The following is a 16,504-nucleotide window of genomic DNA, read 5'->3' as shown; positions in this document are numbered from 1 at the left end:
TTTACCAAAAACAAACAAATAGATACATTTTATGAGAATAAGACTAACACATAGATTCAAAGGAAATATATAATAAAAAGCCGGTTACAGGAAACACTTGAATGGATAAATAAGTTTAAAAAAATAATAATACTAATAAAATAAAATAATTTAATGAATAAATACGTTAAAACATACAAATAGAGAGGTCAACATATTAAAATAAATAAATAAAACAAAGAATAATCTCCGAGCTAATTCCCATGCAGGTGATAGTGTATGATCCCCAGGGAGTCCAAAATGATATTTTCCGCCAAGATCACAATATCCCCGATGCTAACACCTAGGCCTTCTAAGAATCTCCTTGTTCTATCTGGTATTGTTCTGCGAGATCCAAACCAGAGGCCTCTCATGGTGAACCCTCTCTCTCTGAAGGTCTCGCGGAATTTTTCCTTAAGGAAAGGGACACATTTTTCATAATTTTCTTTTTATCCCTTTCCACTCCACCTTCCTGTTCGAGGTCATTACTATAAATTACAATGTGGGAAGATGGAAGAAGTATGAATAACTAAATGATATCTCCTCTTTAGTCCACTTTAGCCCAGTTTAGTAGCATATCCTTTAGTCCACTTAATAGTTTAGTAGCATATCCTTTAGTCTAGCATATCCTTTAGTCCACTTAATAGTTTAGTAGCATATCCTTTAGTCCACTTAATAGTTTAGTAGCATATCCTTTAGTCCACTTAATAGTTTAGTAGCATATCCTTTTGTAGATGGATAAATATCTATTGATTCAGAGAGCAAATGTTTTTCTTGATTGGGGATGTTATTGAAATCAAAAGAATGGTTAAGGCAAATAATGTTTTAAGGTAGGTTGAAGTAAATGCGTAGTGGGCAATAATACTATATTTGAGTCAATAAATAAATGTTTTCAAGTTATTTTTTCATAAAAAATCTTTTTTATTCTTATGAATGTAAACTAAAGGAATTTCTATGAAAATTATATTTTATATTTGACTGTTTTTTCCGATAAGTAACAGAACTTTTATTTGGTAGATTGAAAATATTTTCCTGATAAAAATTTAAGGTTCCTGAAAAAGTTAAATATTTTGAGATTTTTAATATATGGAAGTTTGATCGCACTCTTTAACTACTGATAATAATACATTTTTGTACACTTTAGTGGAAAATAGAGAAATTCAGATAATAAAACATAAAGAATCTTTAGGCAACCAGGGTTATGGACAAGAGTCATGTGGAAAGAATCGTATTCTATTACCAAAAGAGTTTAAGACATGTCTCCTGATCATCCGAGTATCAGCTGAATTTTTGAAGTAGAAAAAACAATAAGTGATAATGGATGGTTGTTTCATTACATGAGGATAGCTGAAGATAAGGAAAAACAAATGTGTGATATATAAGACTGAATAACTTTCACCTAATCATTAAAGAAAGATGCACTGTCCAGAGGCCAACCCTGCCAGTCCCTGACCACATCTTCCAACAATGTCTGTTTAACTGCTGCAAATTGAACAAAATAGGAATACTGTGGGACCTTTCTGTAGCCTTAGGGAACTGTTGAAGTAGAGGTGATGATGTAGTTTCTTTCTTCACTAATGTAAATGTATTAAAACAGATTAGAAAGTCATATATTTTTTTAAATTTTATTTCCTTCTTTTTTTCTCATTCATTTATTTTTTAATGTTTATATCAATATTATCAGTATTAATTTTTGGATGGGATGCTAATGACCAAGATTTTTGGGCCATTTAAATATCAAAACAACCAACCAATCCATATTAATAAGTCCATATTTATTTTCTGCTTTTATGGATCACAAAAATGATCTGATGATTTTTCTGCTCATCTATCTTATCTTCAACCTATTTCTAATATTTAATATTTAATGGCCCAATATTTGAAAAAAATATAATGATTTAAAGATACATAATTTATTACAAAAAAGAGATTTTTTATTAATTTAAAATCAACAAAGTTGTATTTGCTTTAGGAGGTGTTAGCTGATGCAAAAAAATAAATTATTAAATTAAGATACTTAAACCACACTATCTTATTAAATTTGTTGTATATTTAATAAGATATTTGCTTTTTATGGTTTGTTTAAAATATTATTTCCATGTCGGCAGATGGATTTACTCAAGTGAAGCAAGAAGAACTGCTTCTCCCGGATGAAGGTAAGTTTTATTAACTTTTTACCTCTTATTTATTTATTTACAGCCAATACTGATCTGTTGTTCATAAATGAAAGGGTAAGTGAATGAAGGGGTAATGTTACAAATAGTAAATTTTAAGAAAACAAGATTCAATTTTTTTTGTAGGAGCCTGTTATGTTTTGAAGTGTACATAGCCCCTTCTACATCTAAGTATATCAATTCTTAATTGGATTTTGAGGCTAGAGTACCTCACACTAGCTAGATTGGCACACTAAAGATTTTAAAAAATCAAAAAATGTTACATAGCCCCTTCATCCATTTACCTCATCAATTATGATTATAGATTAGGTCTATCAGAACTTATTTTGAGTAGGCATGATGAATATATATATATCTCATAGTGATTTTATGTTGAGAGGCTTGAAAATAATTATTAGAAATCGATTATTTATTGGAATGTGGCAGTGCTTGATTTCTGAGTGTAGATATGCTGAAAGCTGTAATATGTGAGAACATTCTATGATATTGGCTTGAAAAGAAAAAAAAAAGCATCCTAATCGATAGTTATAACCTTCAAATGGATCATTTACATAAACTGTAACAAGTACTAGTTACAATTAGTGCATTTATTTAGTATTTGTACTCTTATTATAACCAGTGTTTGAGTATTTGTACTCTTAATACAATAAGTATTTGAGTATTACCCTCACTAACAAGAGTGTTATAATTATTTTTAACTAATTAAAGGTTTATTTGTCGTGTGGTAACCAGAACACAGTACCAACGTCTAATCTCAAATCTAACCTCCCTTCCCCTGATCACCTTTTATGGCCAAAAATCCTACAAACTTTTGTTTTGATATAATTAGGAAAGAGGCTCATAGATTTAATGTCAAATCGACTCATGGCCTCTATCGCTTATAAAAAATATTAATTATTGTTTTTTTATTTTATAAAGTTTGTTAGTTTTCTTTAGTAAGTCTTCTTCTTGTTCCTTGGTGCTACATCCCCGGGGTGGGTCTTGGCCTGCTCCCTGAGCTTTTGCCAGATGTTCTGGTCCTATGCCACTGCTCTCCAGTTTCTCATTCCCAACAGTGTTCTGGCATCCTGCACCACACTGTCCTATCTGAATTAATTGAACAAGTGATCAAGTAAAAAATAGCTTCAGGGCTGTTAAAGGAGTTTTATTTTTTTTCACCTTCAGATATTTGTGCACGATGTAGAAATCAGTTTACACAACCCAATAGTTTTTTTGTCATAATGAAGAGATAGTTGACCATGAATGAATTATATGAGGAGAAGATGATTGCGGTCAAAATATAACACAAATAAGTTGAAATAACTTATTTAATCATGCTGACGTTTCGGCTAGAGTTTCTAGCCTTTATCAGAGCTAAGAACGAAGAACAAGATAACAACTAATGAATATAAAAAATAAAATATAAACAGAATGACATTAAGTAAATAATTGTAAAAAATGAAATTAATAAAATTAAAGTGATGAAAGAAGTGGAAAATAAAATGAATATATAGGTAATTGAATAAGTAAGTAAAAATAACATAATTAAGGAAATAAAATAAAAATTTTAAGTTATATAATGCAAAGGAATATGAATATTTTGGTTGATTAATAATTTAAAGATAAAGAAAGGGTAAAAGAAAGATAGGTAAAAAAAGAGAATAAAACATAAAACGCACCTGCTCGAAGCAAATCTGGCAGCCAAGTGAGCTCTACGCTGCGAACAGCCAGACTCAGAATTAAAAAATGATGAGGTATTTTTGGAGGAAAAATAAAAAGTAGAAAATATTTAAAAGAGAAAAGCGTGTAAGAGGGTGACGACAAATGGTTTTAAAAAATGTTAAAACCCCTTTCCTATATTATTATTGTTATGCTTTCTATTCACTTCTTTTTTCTAACTTAACTTCATATTTTGTTTCTTTATCTAATATTATGGTTACATATTTCATTAGTTACATATATTTTCTTTCTCTCAATTTTATTTTTTCTTTCCATAATTTTAATTATTAAATTATTAATCAACTAAAATATTCTTATTCCTTTGCATTATATAACTTAAAATTTTTATTTTATTTCTTTAATTATGTTATTTTTACTTACTTATTCAATTACCTATATATTCATTTTATTTTCCACTTCTTTCATCACTTTAATTTTATTAATTTCATTTTGTACAATTATTTACTTAATGTCATTCTGTTTATATTTTATTTTTTGTATTCATTAGTTGTTATCTTGTTCTTTGTTCTTAGCTCTGATAAAGGCTAGAAACTCTAGCCAAAACGTCAGCATGATTAAATAAGTTATTTCAACTTATTTGTGTTGATTTTTGTCATTAGTGAAGTTTGGACATACTAACTAGGATATAGATATATATTCTTGTTACATCATGTAGCGTTCAGTTTGTTTACTTTTTCAGATATAAATGATTGGAATATTGCTGTTAAAGAAGAAATGGGTGTTCAAACTGGCTCAACTTGTAAGTTTTTTTTTTTTAAACTTGGAGAGTATTACATACATACGCTTAAAATTGTAACTTGATTCCCAAGTTTTAATAAATGATGTCAAGGTGGAGTAAGAAATATTGGAAGATGTTAGCTTGGTTAGGGCATTGCAAAATTAAAATGCTATAAAGCTGTGGGTACCGACAATGTTTCTTGTGTACTACAACTAATCAAGGCATGTGGTGAAATTGGAATTTCTAAAATACACCTTTTGGTTAAAAAGATCTAGGAAATTGATGAAATACCTGTGGAATGGAGGGAATCTACTTATTGTTGTTCACAAAAAGGGACCGACGATGGATTGTAATAACTATTGAGGAATCCCTCTCCTTCCTGTATGTTATAAAATATTTAATCTTAACTAGTCGACTTACAGAAGACGCTGAAGAAATTATAGGAAACTACCAATGTGGTTTTAGATGAAATTGTTCAACTATTGATCAACTTTTTTCATTACATCAAATACTGCAGAAAAGTTGGAATATAACGGGGTAGTTCATCAGCTTTATATAGATTTCTGAAAGGCTTAAGATCCTATTGACTGCCAGAAGCTGTTGAAACTGTATAATATTCTGATTGAACAGGGAATACCTAAGTTAGTAAATCTCGTACAGATATACATGACCAAAACATTTAATATGGTACGAATTGCTAATCATTATTCTAAGAAATTCAAAGTCCAGTCGGATTTAAAACAAGGCGATTCTTTATCACCTATTCTATTTACTCTAGCATTAGAATATGCCATTAAAAGTGTGATGAATACCAAAAAGAGTTTAAGTTTGGGTGGTAAAATACCGGTGCTTGGGTATGCTGATGATTTAGTATTATTGGGTGAGGACAAGGAAACTATATAATTAAATACAACTATGTTAATAAGCTTCAGTAAGGAAATCAGTCTTGAAATGAATATGGATCAAACAAAATATATGGTTAGCAGTAGAAATGTGAGCAATTTTGATGATATAGATGTAGGAGGAAGTTCATTTGAAGAGGTTAATAGGTTTAATTATTTAGGTTCTACAGTAACTAGAAAAAACATAATTGATGAGAAAATAAAGCTGGGAAATGCTTGTTATTTTTCTATTTCAAAACTGCTTAGCTTATGGCTTCTATCCGAAAACTTAAAAATTAGAATTTACCAAACTATTATCCTTCCCACTGTTCTTTATGGGTGTGAGGTGTAGCCTCTTACACTAAAGGATGAACAGTGCCTGAAGGTTTTTGAAAATAAAGTATTACGTAAAATATTAGAAGCGAAAAAGAATGAATTAATGGGAGAATTCAGAAGGCTACACAAGACTACTGAGCTGAGTATGATTTTAAATTTGCAGATTTGATCACATATGGATGCACATATCATTTACTACCATACATTTTCAAACCACATTATAAGGTATCATTTCAAATATAAATAACTTTCAATGGAAGATCGCTGGTTATTATATAAAAAAAGGAAGAAGGAAGATGGATGTGGGTGCGTTAAAAAAAAACTCAAATAGTGATTAAACTATTTATATTGAGTCAACGTTTCACCCCACATTGCTGGGCTTCGTCAGGGCTAAAAAAAGATACAAACATTTAAATGATGTAAATGAAAATGAAAAATTAAAAAGATGTACAGTGAAACATAAAAATTAAATAAGAATAATAAAAGGTTACAGACAATTAATGAAAACGGAAATGATAAAAGATAAAAAGAAGAAACGTCCTTGGAGAAAAGTTATGGTATAACATACTAAAGTTATAGTGTAACATATTAAAGTTATGGTATAATATATTAAAGTTATGATGTAAGATATTAAAGTTATGGTATAATATATTAAAGTTATGGTATAGCACATTAAAGTTATGGTATCACATATTAAAAATCTTTAAATTCTGTATCAAATGAGTACCATAATTAAATAATGAGTATAAATCATGACCTGAAGTTGTTCCTTGGGCTCCAAACGCTGGTCTCAAGTGCTCTTCCATGTTATGGCCAGCTTTTACTACAAGCTCAACTTTAATAACTACTACATACCGAGTTATTAAATTATAGTACTCATTTGATGCAGAATTTTATTAGTTATATTGTACCTTTTTCGCTATGAGTTATAGTTGAAAAACAAAAATATCTCAAAAACCATTTGACGTACAGATGTCTATTAGCACTCAAATTAAAGCTAGTTTAATAGTTTAATAAAGCTATAATATAGTTTATGATGTTTATCTTCGTAGGAGTAATAGTTTACATGAAATTTGCTAAAATAAATTGATTTATAGTTGTTCGGAAAAATTTTCATTTGCTAAATTTATATTCATATGTGAATATCATAAAAACTACTACCACTACGAAGATAAGTGTCATAAACTACTTTATAGTAAGTTAAATATCCTTTATTTTGAGTGTTGGCAGACATATGAGCGTCTTATGGATCTAGAGTTATATTTTTTCAAAAATCTAACATTTTATACGAACAACTAGAAATTAACATTTTGTGAGTTTATTTTGTCAGATATCATAAAAACTACTACTCCTACAAAGATAAACATAATTAACTATTTTGTAGTAAATTTAACTAGCTTTAATTTGAGACTAGCAGACATCAGTTTGCCCAATGGGTTCTGAAATGAAGTTTTTCATAAATCAAATTTGTTGTCCGCACGACTATAAATCAATTTATTTTAGCAAGTATCATGAAAACTACTATTCCTACGAAGGTGAAGGTTATAAACTTCTTTATAGTCCATTAAACTAGCTTTAATTTGAGTGCTAATAGACATCTGTACATCACATAGTTCCTGAGATATAGATTTCTCAAAATAAATTAACTAACTACTAATCTTTCAGTAAATTTTTAAGAAATTTTGCTTTTTAAAAAGCTATATCTCGAGAACTATTGGACGTAAATAGCTCTTTCAGGGCTAATATTTCAGAAAATTTACTCTTCTTTAAATAATGTTCTCTTAGATTTTCTAGTGTTGTTGGTAGTTTTTAAGATATAGAGCTCCGAATGAAAAATCAATGGTTTTTTATGGTTTTGAAACAGCCGCCATTTTTAATCCCCCTATCTATACTTGGCAGACTCATCAATTTTGACTATTAATTATGTATAGTTTTTATTGAAGTAATCAAAAATTGGGGTGAGATAACTGCCCTTTTTTCTTCCCATATCTTGTACTATAACAAGTGTGTATAATGTTCTATATCTAAGTTGTTGACAAACTTTGAAAAATTATTCATTTTTTTGATGTAGGATGGCTTACGGCTTACCGCTATACTACTTGACTCAATTATTAAGTAGAGATGCCGAATTCAATGCTCTAATTTATTTTTCTAGATTGTAGAATGAGTATTAGGACCCCCAGAAATGTATTTCCGTGTAGTAGAAATTCTAAAAAAAATTATTTATTGATGTACAATATGCTTTATGAGTTAAATTTTATCCAACTATGGACTCCTGGACAAGGATGGGCTTACCTTGGTTTTGATACTAATCTTTAACCTTTGAGAAACTTCAGAACTTGTGCCATTTTTAGTGAAAAAAATTATATATTCCAAAAATACAAATGCATCTATCAAAAGAAAAAAATATTTTTACACCCGTTTCATTCCCTGGAGTAGGCTCATTTTACACATAATGCATACAATATAAATTTTAAAAAAATTGATATTATTGGATTAAAAGACCATTTTAGAAAATTATACAATTTACAACAAACACTGGGCATTACTATTAATCTTTAATTAATTGTTAGTAAATTTAATTTATTAACCTTTACTAGTTATTTTAAATATTATATAGTTTAAAGTTTAACAAATAGTAACATTTCTGTAATTTCTTAGGCTCCATTTTTAATGTTTTTTAGTCATTTTAATTGTAAAGCAGTACTTGTTATGTAGTGCTGATTCTAGATAATCTCATGTGGTCTTGATTCCATTGATTTTCAATTTTCCAGCTATCAAATCTTCTAATGCTGTCCTATGACATTTTAATCTTGATATGCTTTTTAGAGCTATCATTAATTCATATTATAAAATGCTTTAGAAACTGCATAAATAAAAAAAAAATTGAAATAATTATTGTATTTATTATATATCTTCAAATGAAGATGTTTATCTTTCTTTATTATGTTAATTTATTGCTTATAGGTACCAAGGATACTTATAATAGAGACGAGAATTATCATCAGTTTCCTCATGGTGACCATAAAACTGTTTTTTTTGCTCATAAGGAAAACAATATATTGCCACATCATACAGATGAGAAGCTCCATCACTGTCCACTCTGTGATGATAGATTGATTAAATCTCATGATTTGAAAGGACATATCATGGCCCATCATTCAGGTAAGAAGCCTCATCGCTGTCCTCACTGTGACTATGAATCTATTGAATCATATGATTTGGAAAACCATATAATGGCTCATCACACTGGTGAGAAGCCTCACCACTGCCCTCACTTTGACTTTAAGTCTGTACTATCTGGACATACCAAAAGACATATAAAGTCTCATCATACAGATGAGAAATCACATCAATGTCCTTATTGTTATTATAAAACCATTCGGTCAGATCACATGAAAAGACATTTAATAGGTCGTCATAGAGGTGAAAAATCCCATCAATGTCCTCATTGTGACTTTAAATCAGTACAATATGGAGATTTGAAAAAGCATATAAAATTACATCATACAGTTGAGAAGCCTCACCTCTGTCCTCACTGTAACCACAAATATATTAAACATCATGATTTGAAAAGGCATATAATGGCCCATCATACTGGTGAGAAGCCTCATCACTGTCCTCACTGTGACTATAAATCTGTATTATCTGGACATCTGAAAAGACATATAAAGTCCTGTCATACAGATGAGAAGTCACATCAATGTCCTTATTGTGACTATAAAACTGTTCGGTCCGATCACATGACAAGACATTTAATGGGCCGTCATAGAGGTGATGAATCTCATCAGTGTCCCCATTGTGACTTTAAATCAGTACAATATGGCGATTTGAAAAAACATATAAAATTACATCATACAGTTGAGAAGCCTTATATCTGTGGTCACTGTGGATATAAAACTGTTGTATTTCATTCTTTGAAGAGACATATAAAGTCCCGTCATACAGATGAGAAGTCGCATCAATGTCATTATTGTGACTATAAAACTGTTCGTTCAGATCACATGACTAGACATTTAATTTGCCGTCATACAGATGAGAAGTCCCATTAATGTTCTCATTGTGACTTCAAATCAGTACAATATGGGGATTTGAAAAGACATATAAAGTTCCATTTTACAGTTGAGAAGCCTTATATTTGTGCTCACTGTGAATATAAAACCATTAAATTTCACTCTTTGAAAAAACTTATAAATGCCCATCCTACAGGTGATAAACTTCATTAAAGCTCTAATTAGAAAGCTGTTTTTTTCTAATCATAAAAAAAAAGACTCAGAATGGTCTATTATGGAGGCGATACACCTCATCATTATTATTGCTGGAGCAAAAGTCCAAAAAGATTACTCGTCTTAAGGGAAGGTTTGTATGTGGGTTATAAAAGTGTATTCCATTCTAAGTAAAAAGAGCCTTTTTTGCCATTTCAAAGCCACTGTCTTTATAATATGGTGGCCCATTTTTGCCTTTTCAAACCCTCTGCTTTTATAATATTGTGGCCAATTTAATTGTTGAAATAATAATTATTTTCTCAGGAACAATATGCGTTATTTTATCTAGACTATACAACAGGTTGAATAAATGTCCTTAAAAAGTTGTTATTAAACTTATTCTTATTCAGGAATTTGTACCCTTTTTAACACTTCTCTATTCTTTATGTCATCCAAACGACATTTCGGGCTCTTATGCCCACTATTATCAAGTCCTTATTATTACAGATGGCCCTCGACTTTCGCACCTTTATAAAGATTTAACTGTTTAATCCTCTGCAATTGAATGTCCCCTCTCTTGAGATAGGCAGGAGCAGAGGATTACAGTATTGTTCGGATCAAGAGATCGAAACAGTTTCAGTATTGCAAGTTTTATTATTAGGGCATTTCACTATTAGGGCGTACATCAATATGTTGAGTGTTTTGGTAATTTATTTGTTTAAGTTTAAATATTTAGCCCTTATAAATTGATAAACATGAGTCAGAAACGGAGAAACTGCAGTGTTGATACGAAAAAAAGAAATTAAGAAATCATAGACTTCATACAATCGAGCCAAAGATAGAAATAATTAAATGTTCCGCATAAAAATGAATTTTTTGCTTTAATTGAATGTTTGTACAGTGTAAACAGATCTACGATATGTTCAATTTTGAAAAACAAGATTAAGGAATATGTTCAAAATTATGGAAATATATCATCAAAGATTGTTTCCAAAATACTCAACATAATGATGGATGAAACAGAAAGATCTTTGTCATCTTGATTGATTGATGATCAACATCAAAATAATGTCCCTCTGCGTTCTTTAATTATTCAAGCTAAGGATCTTAGTTTGCATGAAGATTGGAAGACTAGATTAAATGAAGAATATAACTCGGTATTTCAAGAAAGTAAAGGCTGGTTTGACAAATTTAAAATGAGATATTCTTTACATATATAATTCGAAAAAATACATGCAATGTTGTCCTTCCAGCCTATACTTCTATTCTGGCCTCTGTGATAATACTCTGTGGCAGTAAACATGTATTGCAATGCTGACACCGAGACCAGCCATCATACACCATCTATTTTTAAGCGTAAATCCTGTGTCTTCCTTATTACTTAAACTTATTTAAAATATTAACTAAATCAAATTAAAAACTAATGATAATAAAATAATGCTCTTTCAATTCTTAACATGCTACCTACCAAATTTTATATGATAAAATTTAAATTTTGAATTTATGCATGATCATTGTCATTTGAATGTAGCGGTACTATGCTAGAAACAGGATGCACTATCTCTCTTTAGCTTTATTCAGTCAGACCACTCTGGTGACACCATCCCTTCCTGGAATTACTTCCATAACTCATGCTCTCGGCCACTTTTGTGGTGCTACATTCAGGTCCTGGAGCAATACTGAAGTTCCTATCTCTGGACCATACCTTTGAGAAGTCCATTTGACACGTTGTTGCAAGTGATGCCATGTCATGCCATGTGGCATCTTCTCCATATGTTTTGTACACACTGCCAGCAGGACAGTCTGTTACTTGGCAAGTCTATAAAATTATACTCTGGTGGTCACCAGGTGTTAATACCTCAAAATCTTTGAGATCAGATGATAGCTAGTACAATGGTCTTAAGTTCAATGATACTTCTATTCGTGAAGTTAAGGTGGCGAATTCTTCAAAAGTAAATAATTTTAAAGTAAAAACTCTGCGTAGGTAATGTTTGAAAGATTTTACCCCAGCCTCCCATAGACCTCAAAAATTAGGTACGTAAGCTGGAATAAAGCTCCAATTAATCTCTCTCATCTTCAAATGTTTCACTATTTTCCCTTGATTCTCCTTTGTTCTCCACCATGCATACAACTCCTTTAAATGATTAGAAGCTCCTAATAAATTCCTACCATTGTCAGAAAAAATATAACTAGGAAGTCCTCCATAGGAAGCCTTGCCATGAAGTGGTCCAATAAGGGGAGTAATACTTCTGTGGACTCAGAGACAACTTCTAAATGGATCGCCTTTGTTCCGAAACATATATAAAAACAGACAACATTTAGACAAGTTGTACTTCTGATAGAAAATGGACCAGCCAAATCCACTCCAGTAATCAGAAAACTCGACCCTAAATAAATCATAAAGAAGGTAGATTTCCCATAACTGGTGGAAAGGGTTTAGGGTTAAATCGACGGCACTGAAGGCATTTGTGGATGTGAGATTTAATTGCTCTGCATGCATACATTATCCAATATTGGCCTTGTATAAGCGACCAATCTGCTGCCTACCCTGACGATTCCAGATGAATCAAAGAAAGGATTCAAAGATCTTAATGCATTATCCTTAACATCCTTCCAGGAGTATTTTTGACTAAAATGATATTTCTGTGTAGCTCTAATGATTATTTGGATTGATTGGTTCTTCTGTGCCATTGTGATAGTATTCCTTCTTCTTTTTTCTGGCTTTGATCTAGTGTTTTCAATGAAACACAATTAGTACACAAATATATTGTAACCTTTGTAAATGATGAAAATTTATGTATCGTATTTAAAACTAAGTGCTGATCCTTCAAGGGTGAAATAGGTTTACCTCTTTTCGGGAATTCGGTCTCTCTTGTCAGATGCTATGTTTCTTAAGAAATTAGGATTCGGAAACTTCGCACCAGGATTTTTTGTCGAGCAAGATGTGAGGTTCAATACCTTGTGATGCCATATCTGCTATATTCTTTGAGGAATCAATGTGATACCATTAATTCAATGTTGAGTCCTCTAAAATATTTACTATACAATTTGCCTCAAATATCTTTAATCTGTGAGGTGGGATTTTGAGCCAAGACAACATGATTGAAGAGTCAGACAATAACACAGTTGATGTGATGTTGAGAGGTTCTAGAAATCCTTTCAATTTTGTCAAACACTCGATTAGAAGAACTCCAGTGCAGAGCACTAATATGGGCACAATCATTGTTTTCACCAAAGCCAAACGCATTTTTGAAAACAGTAGTCTTGAGGAAATTGCATTTCCTTGCTCTGTTTTACAGCGCAGATAAATAACTGCTGCATAACCAAGTGTGGATGCATCTGCAAATCCGATCACGATGATTTTACAGGCCTCAGGGGGTAATAGATGTCGTAAATTTTTTAAATATAGCAGTGCAGAAAGTTGTGCCATGAATTGCTTCCATTCCTTGGCTAAATTAATCAGTAATGGAGTATCCCACTCTAGCTTCATATTCCCTAGCTTTTGCATGGTTGTTTTGCCCTTAAACACTACCGATCATAAATTCTTACCAATACTGACATAATGTTGCACTTAGTGATCACTGTTTGTGGGGTGTTTATCTTATATGATAGACAATCATCACCTGAACCTTATATGATAGACAATCATCGCCTGAACCTTGAATGATAGACAATCATCACCTGAACCTTATATGATAGACAATCATCACCTGAACCTTATATGATAGACAATCATTGTCTGAGCCTTTACTAGTAGGGAATAATGGGTCAAAAATAATTCTTAATTTTTTGGAAGAATCATTTTTGAAAACTACATGGTGAGGAAGAAGGTGCGAGTGATGCTTATTACTCCCTCATCTAAATAGTTGGATGATTTAAGAGCACTCAGCTTTCATGGCTGGTGACTTATCTAATTTTAATTCTAATTGTCTAAAACGTGATGCGACTATTGATTGTGATTCTCCCAAATCTACTATTCTTTCCTTGAAAGGTAAGTGGACTACATAATGATCATTTTCATTCCTTTAATGAAAATCAGTTTCACATTCTGTGCCTGCGGTTAACATGAAGTGATTGGTAAACTTCCTCTACCTCCCAAAATTTTATGAACGAATCATTTAAGGATTCATCATTGTCAATGTTTGTAATATTTTCTGCGAATAAGGTAAGCGTTGGTGTGAAACCAACCATCTATAATGAGCAATTCATTAAAAACTTTCATAAGAATAGTAGTAGCCTGCGTTCTTTTGTTGTCATAGCGTTTGTTAAGTGTCCCCCAGGCATGTTGATATTCAGTGTCAGAGATCGGAATAGATGTTTGGCAGCCCTTTTGGTCTTTCAAGTCTTCTAGGATGCCTCTTCATCTGTAGATTTTCTTTTAATTCAAATATTCCATTGTATCAGTCCTCCACTTCAGACTGTTCTTCCAGTTCTATTTGTTCTTTAGATAAATCTTCATCTGAAGGTGAAGTAGTTTTCTCTTCTCTTAAATACGTTCTGTTCAATATTTATTCTTTTAATAACTGATTATTTCCTTCCATCTTGTTTCTGAACTCAACATAGAGGTTTTAGACCCTTCTCCTCTTCCTCATTACCTAAGTCGGCCCCTTCAGCTTTTTCATTCTTTTATTTTCATCAAGGCTTCACCACTTTCATCATCAGATTCTGAATCACAATTCAACTCACTTTTAAATAATCTTTTAGTACTTATACATAAGCTAGTGGTTTAAATGCTTTGGATTCACCATTAGATTCTTCATCAACACCCACTACGAGGGTGGCCTGAAAAGTTTCCGACCTTACAAAAATACAAGACATTTTTTCTGAAATTCTTTTTTTATTTTTCAACATATCTCCTTGTAACTACACACTTCTCCCAGCGATGCTCCATCTCTGTAACCCGTTCAAAAATTACTCGTACTCGGCGTTTTTCTCTGCAAAATAATTGTTCACGAAGATGATTGCCTCTTCATTTGACGAAAATCTCTGTTCTCCGAGCGCAATTTTTAGATGAGGGAACAAAAAGAAGTCGCTTGGGGCTAGATCTAGTGAGTAAAGTGGATGGTCGAGCAGTTCCAACCGTTATTCCTGGATTTTCGCCATGGCAACCGCTGAGGTGTGAGACACGTCTTGGTGAAAGAGGATTTTCTTTTTCTGGAAATGTGGCCGTTTTTCCGCATGTTCTGCCTTCAGCTTTTCAAGTAATGATGCGCAGTACGCTCCTCTAATGGTTTTTCATTTTTGAAGATAGTCGATTAAAATAACTCCATGACTAAAATAACATGGTTCCCCCTTTGTAATCCACTGTTTGGACTGATTTTTTGTTTTGGGCCTATAATGGTGTATCCAAGTTTCATCTATAGTAATTAATCGGCGCCAAAACTCGGATTTATTGCGCCAATAGAGCGTTGGAAATGTTCATTCGAACATATTTTTGGTCTAATGTGAGGAAACGCGTCACCCAACCTGCGGACAGCTTTCTCATATCTAAATGTTGATTTGATATGTAACAAACACGTTCTTTTGACATGTTCATGACCTCTGCTATCTCTCTCACTTTAATTCGGCGGTCGCCTAGCACCATTTGGTGAACTTTGGCGATGTTTTCGACGGTAGTTGCAGTTTTTGGACGTCCAGAACGTTCATCGTCTCACAAGCTTTTACGGCTACGTTTAAATTCAGCTGCTCAAAATTTCACTGTGGTAGATGATGGTGCAGAGTCCCTATACACAGAATCCAACTCATTTTTGATTTGCGCAGGCGTATTGCCTTTTAAGAACAAATATTTAATGACAGCTCGATACTCGATTTTGTCCATCTTCCCAAAAACACTTTACATCAACTCACTCAAACGACTGTTACATAAACACTGCACATCCAGAATTGCTGAAACTTTGGTTAGTAACTGTCAACAGATAAACAACGAAATTCACTTGGTTTTATTTACGAGTGCTGTCATCTTCACATTGCGGTCCAAAACTGTTCAGACCACCCTTCTATATTGTCTTTAACAAACAAAGATGTTTCATTGTCTTCTTTCATTCCTTTTTTGGTTCCTTGTACATTAGTACTACAAGCCTTCACATTTGAATCAACCTTCTAGCCCACAACATAAAATCCCTTAGAAGGGCATCTATCTCTTATCAATTTTCACTTTGTCTTTAGCAAAAGTCATGAATCCACCGTTCTGAGTTATTTTATCCTCAGATAACAAATTTCTGCAGAGATCTGGGATGTACATCACATCTTTCAGTTGACACTTGTTACTCTTTACACTACCTACCATTTTGGATGTCATGAATGCACAGTTTCTAGCAAGACCTACCTCAGCATCAATAAGTTGTGCCTGTGACAATAAACTTATATCGATGGTCATATGGCTTGTGGAACCTGAATCTAAGATCCATTTTGTTGATACTACACTTATATCGATGGTCATATGGCTTGTGGAAC

At 32.1% G+C, this 16,504-nt stretch overlaps 1 protein-coding gene and 1 long non-coding RNA gene across 2 annotated transcripts in view; one reads left to right on the top strand and one right to left on the bottom strand.

The window, feature by feature from the left end:
- Window positions 1–2,058: 2,058 nt before the first annotated feature.
- Window positions 2,059–16,503, top strand: LOC136797112 (zinc finger autosomal protein-like). The gene is made up of 3 exons (XM_067052754.1): window positions 2,059–2,174; window positions 4,591–4,650; window positions 8,814–16,503. Exons 1-3 carry the CDS (start codon window positions 2,117–2,119, stop codon window positions 9,896–9,898), a joined length of 1,203 nt encoding a protein of 400 aa, XP_066908855.1. The 5' UTR covers window positions 2,059–2,116; the 3' UTR covers window positions 9,899–16,503.
- The window catches only part of LOC136797113 (uncharacterized), an 888-nt gene continuing 784 nt past the window's right edge, over window positions 16,401–16,504 (bottom strand). Inside the window, exon 2 of the long non-coding RNA XR_010844943.1 lies at window positions 16,401–16,441. This is a non-coding gene — a long non-coding RNA (uncharacterized lncRNA). The remainder of the gene's footprint in view (window positions 16,442–16,504) is intronic.

The sequence above is a fragment of the Halyomorpha halys genome, unplaced genomic scaffold, assembly GCF_000696795.3.
Source record: "Halyomorpha halys isolate HHAL.00 unplaced genomic scaffold, Hhal_1.1 Scaffold1839.1, whole genome shotgun sequence".
NCBI classification, from domain to species: Eukaryota; Metazoa; Arthropoda; class Insecta; order Hemiptera; family Pentatomidae; genus Halyomorpha; species Halyomorpha halys.
Note: the sequence above shows the minus strand (reverse complement) of the source record. Positions and strands in the feature narration are given on the sequence as shown.

Bases quoted from the DNA above. Each gene is read 5' to 3' on its own strand.
- LOC136797112 (XM_067052754.1), top strand. From the start codon at position 2,117: ATGTCGGCAGATGGATTTACTCAAGTGAAGCAAGAAGAACTGCTTCTC. The intron at 2,175-4,590 runs GTAAGTTTTATT...TTACTTTTTCAG, and splicing joins ACTGCTTCTCCCGGATGAAG to ATATAAATGATTGGAATATT. The intron at 4,651-8,813 runs GTAAGTTTTTTT...TATTGCTTATAG, and splicing joins TGTTCAAACTGGCTCAACTT to GTACCAAGGATACTTATAAT.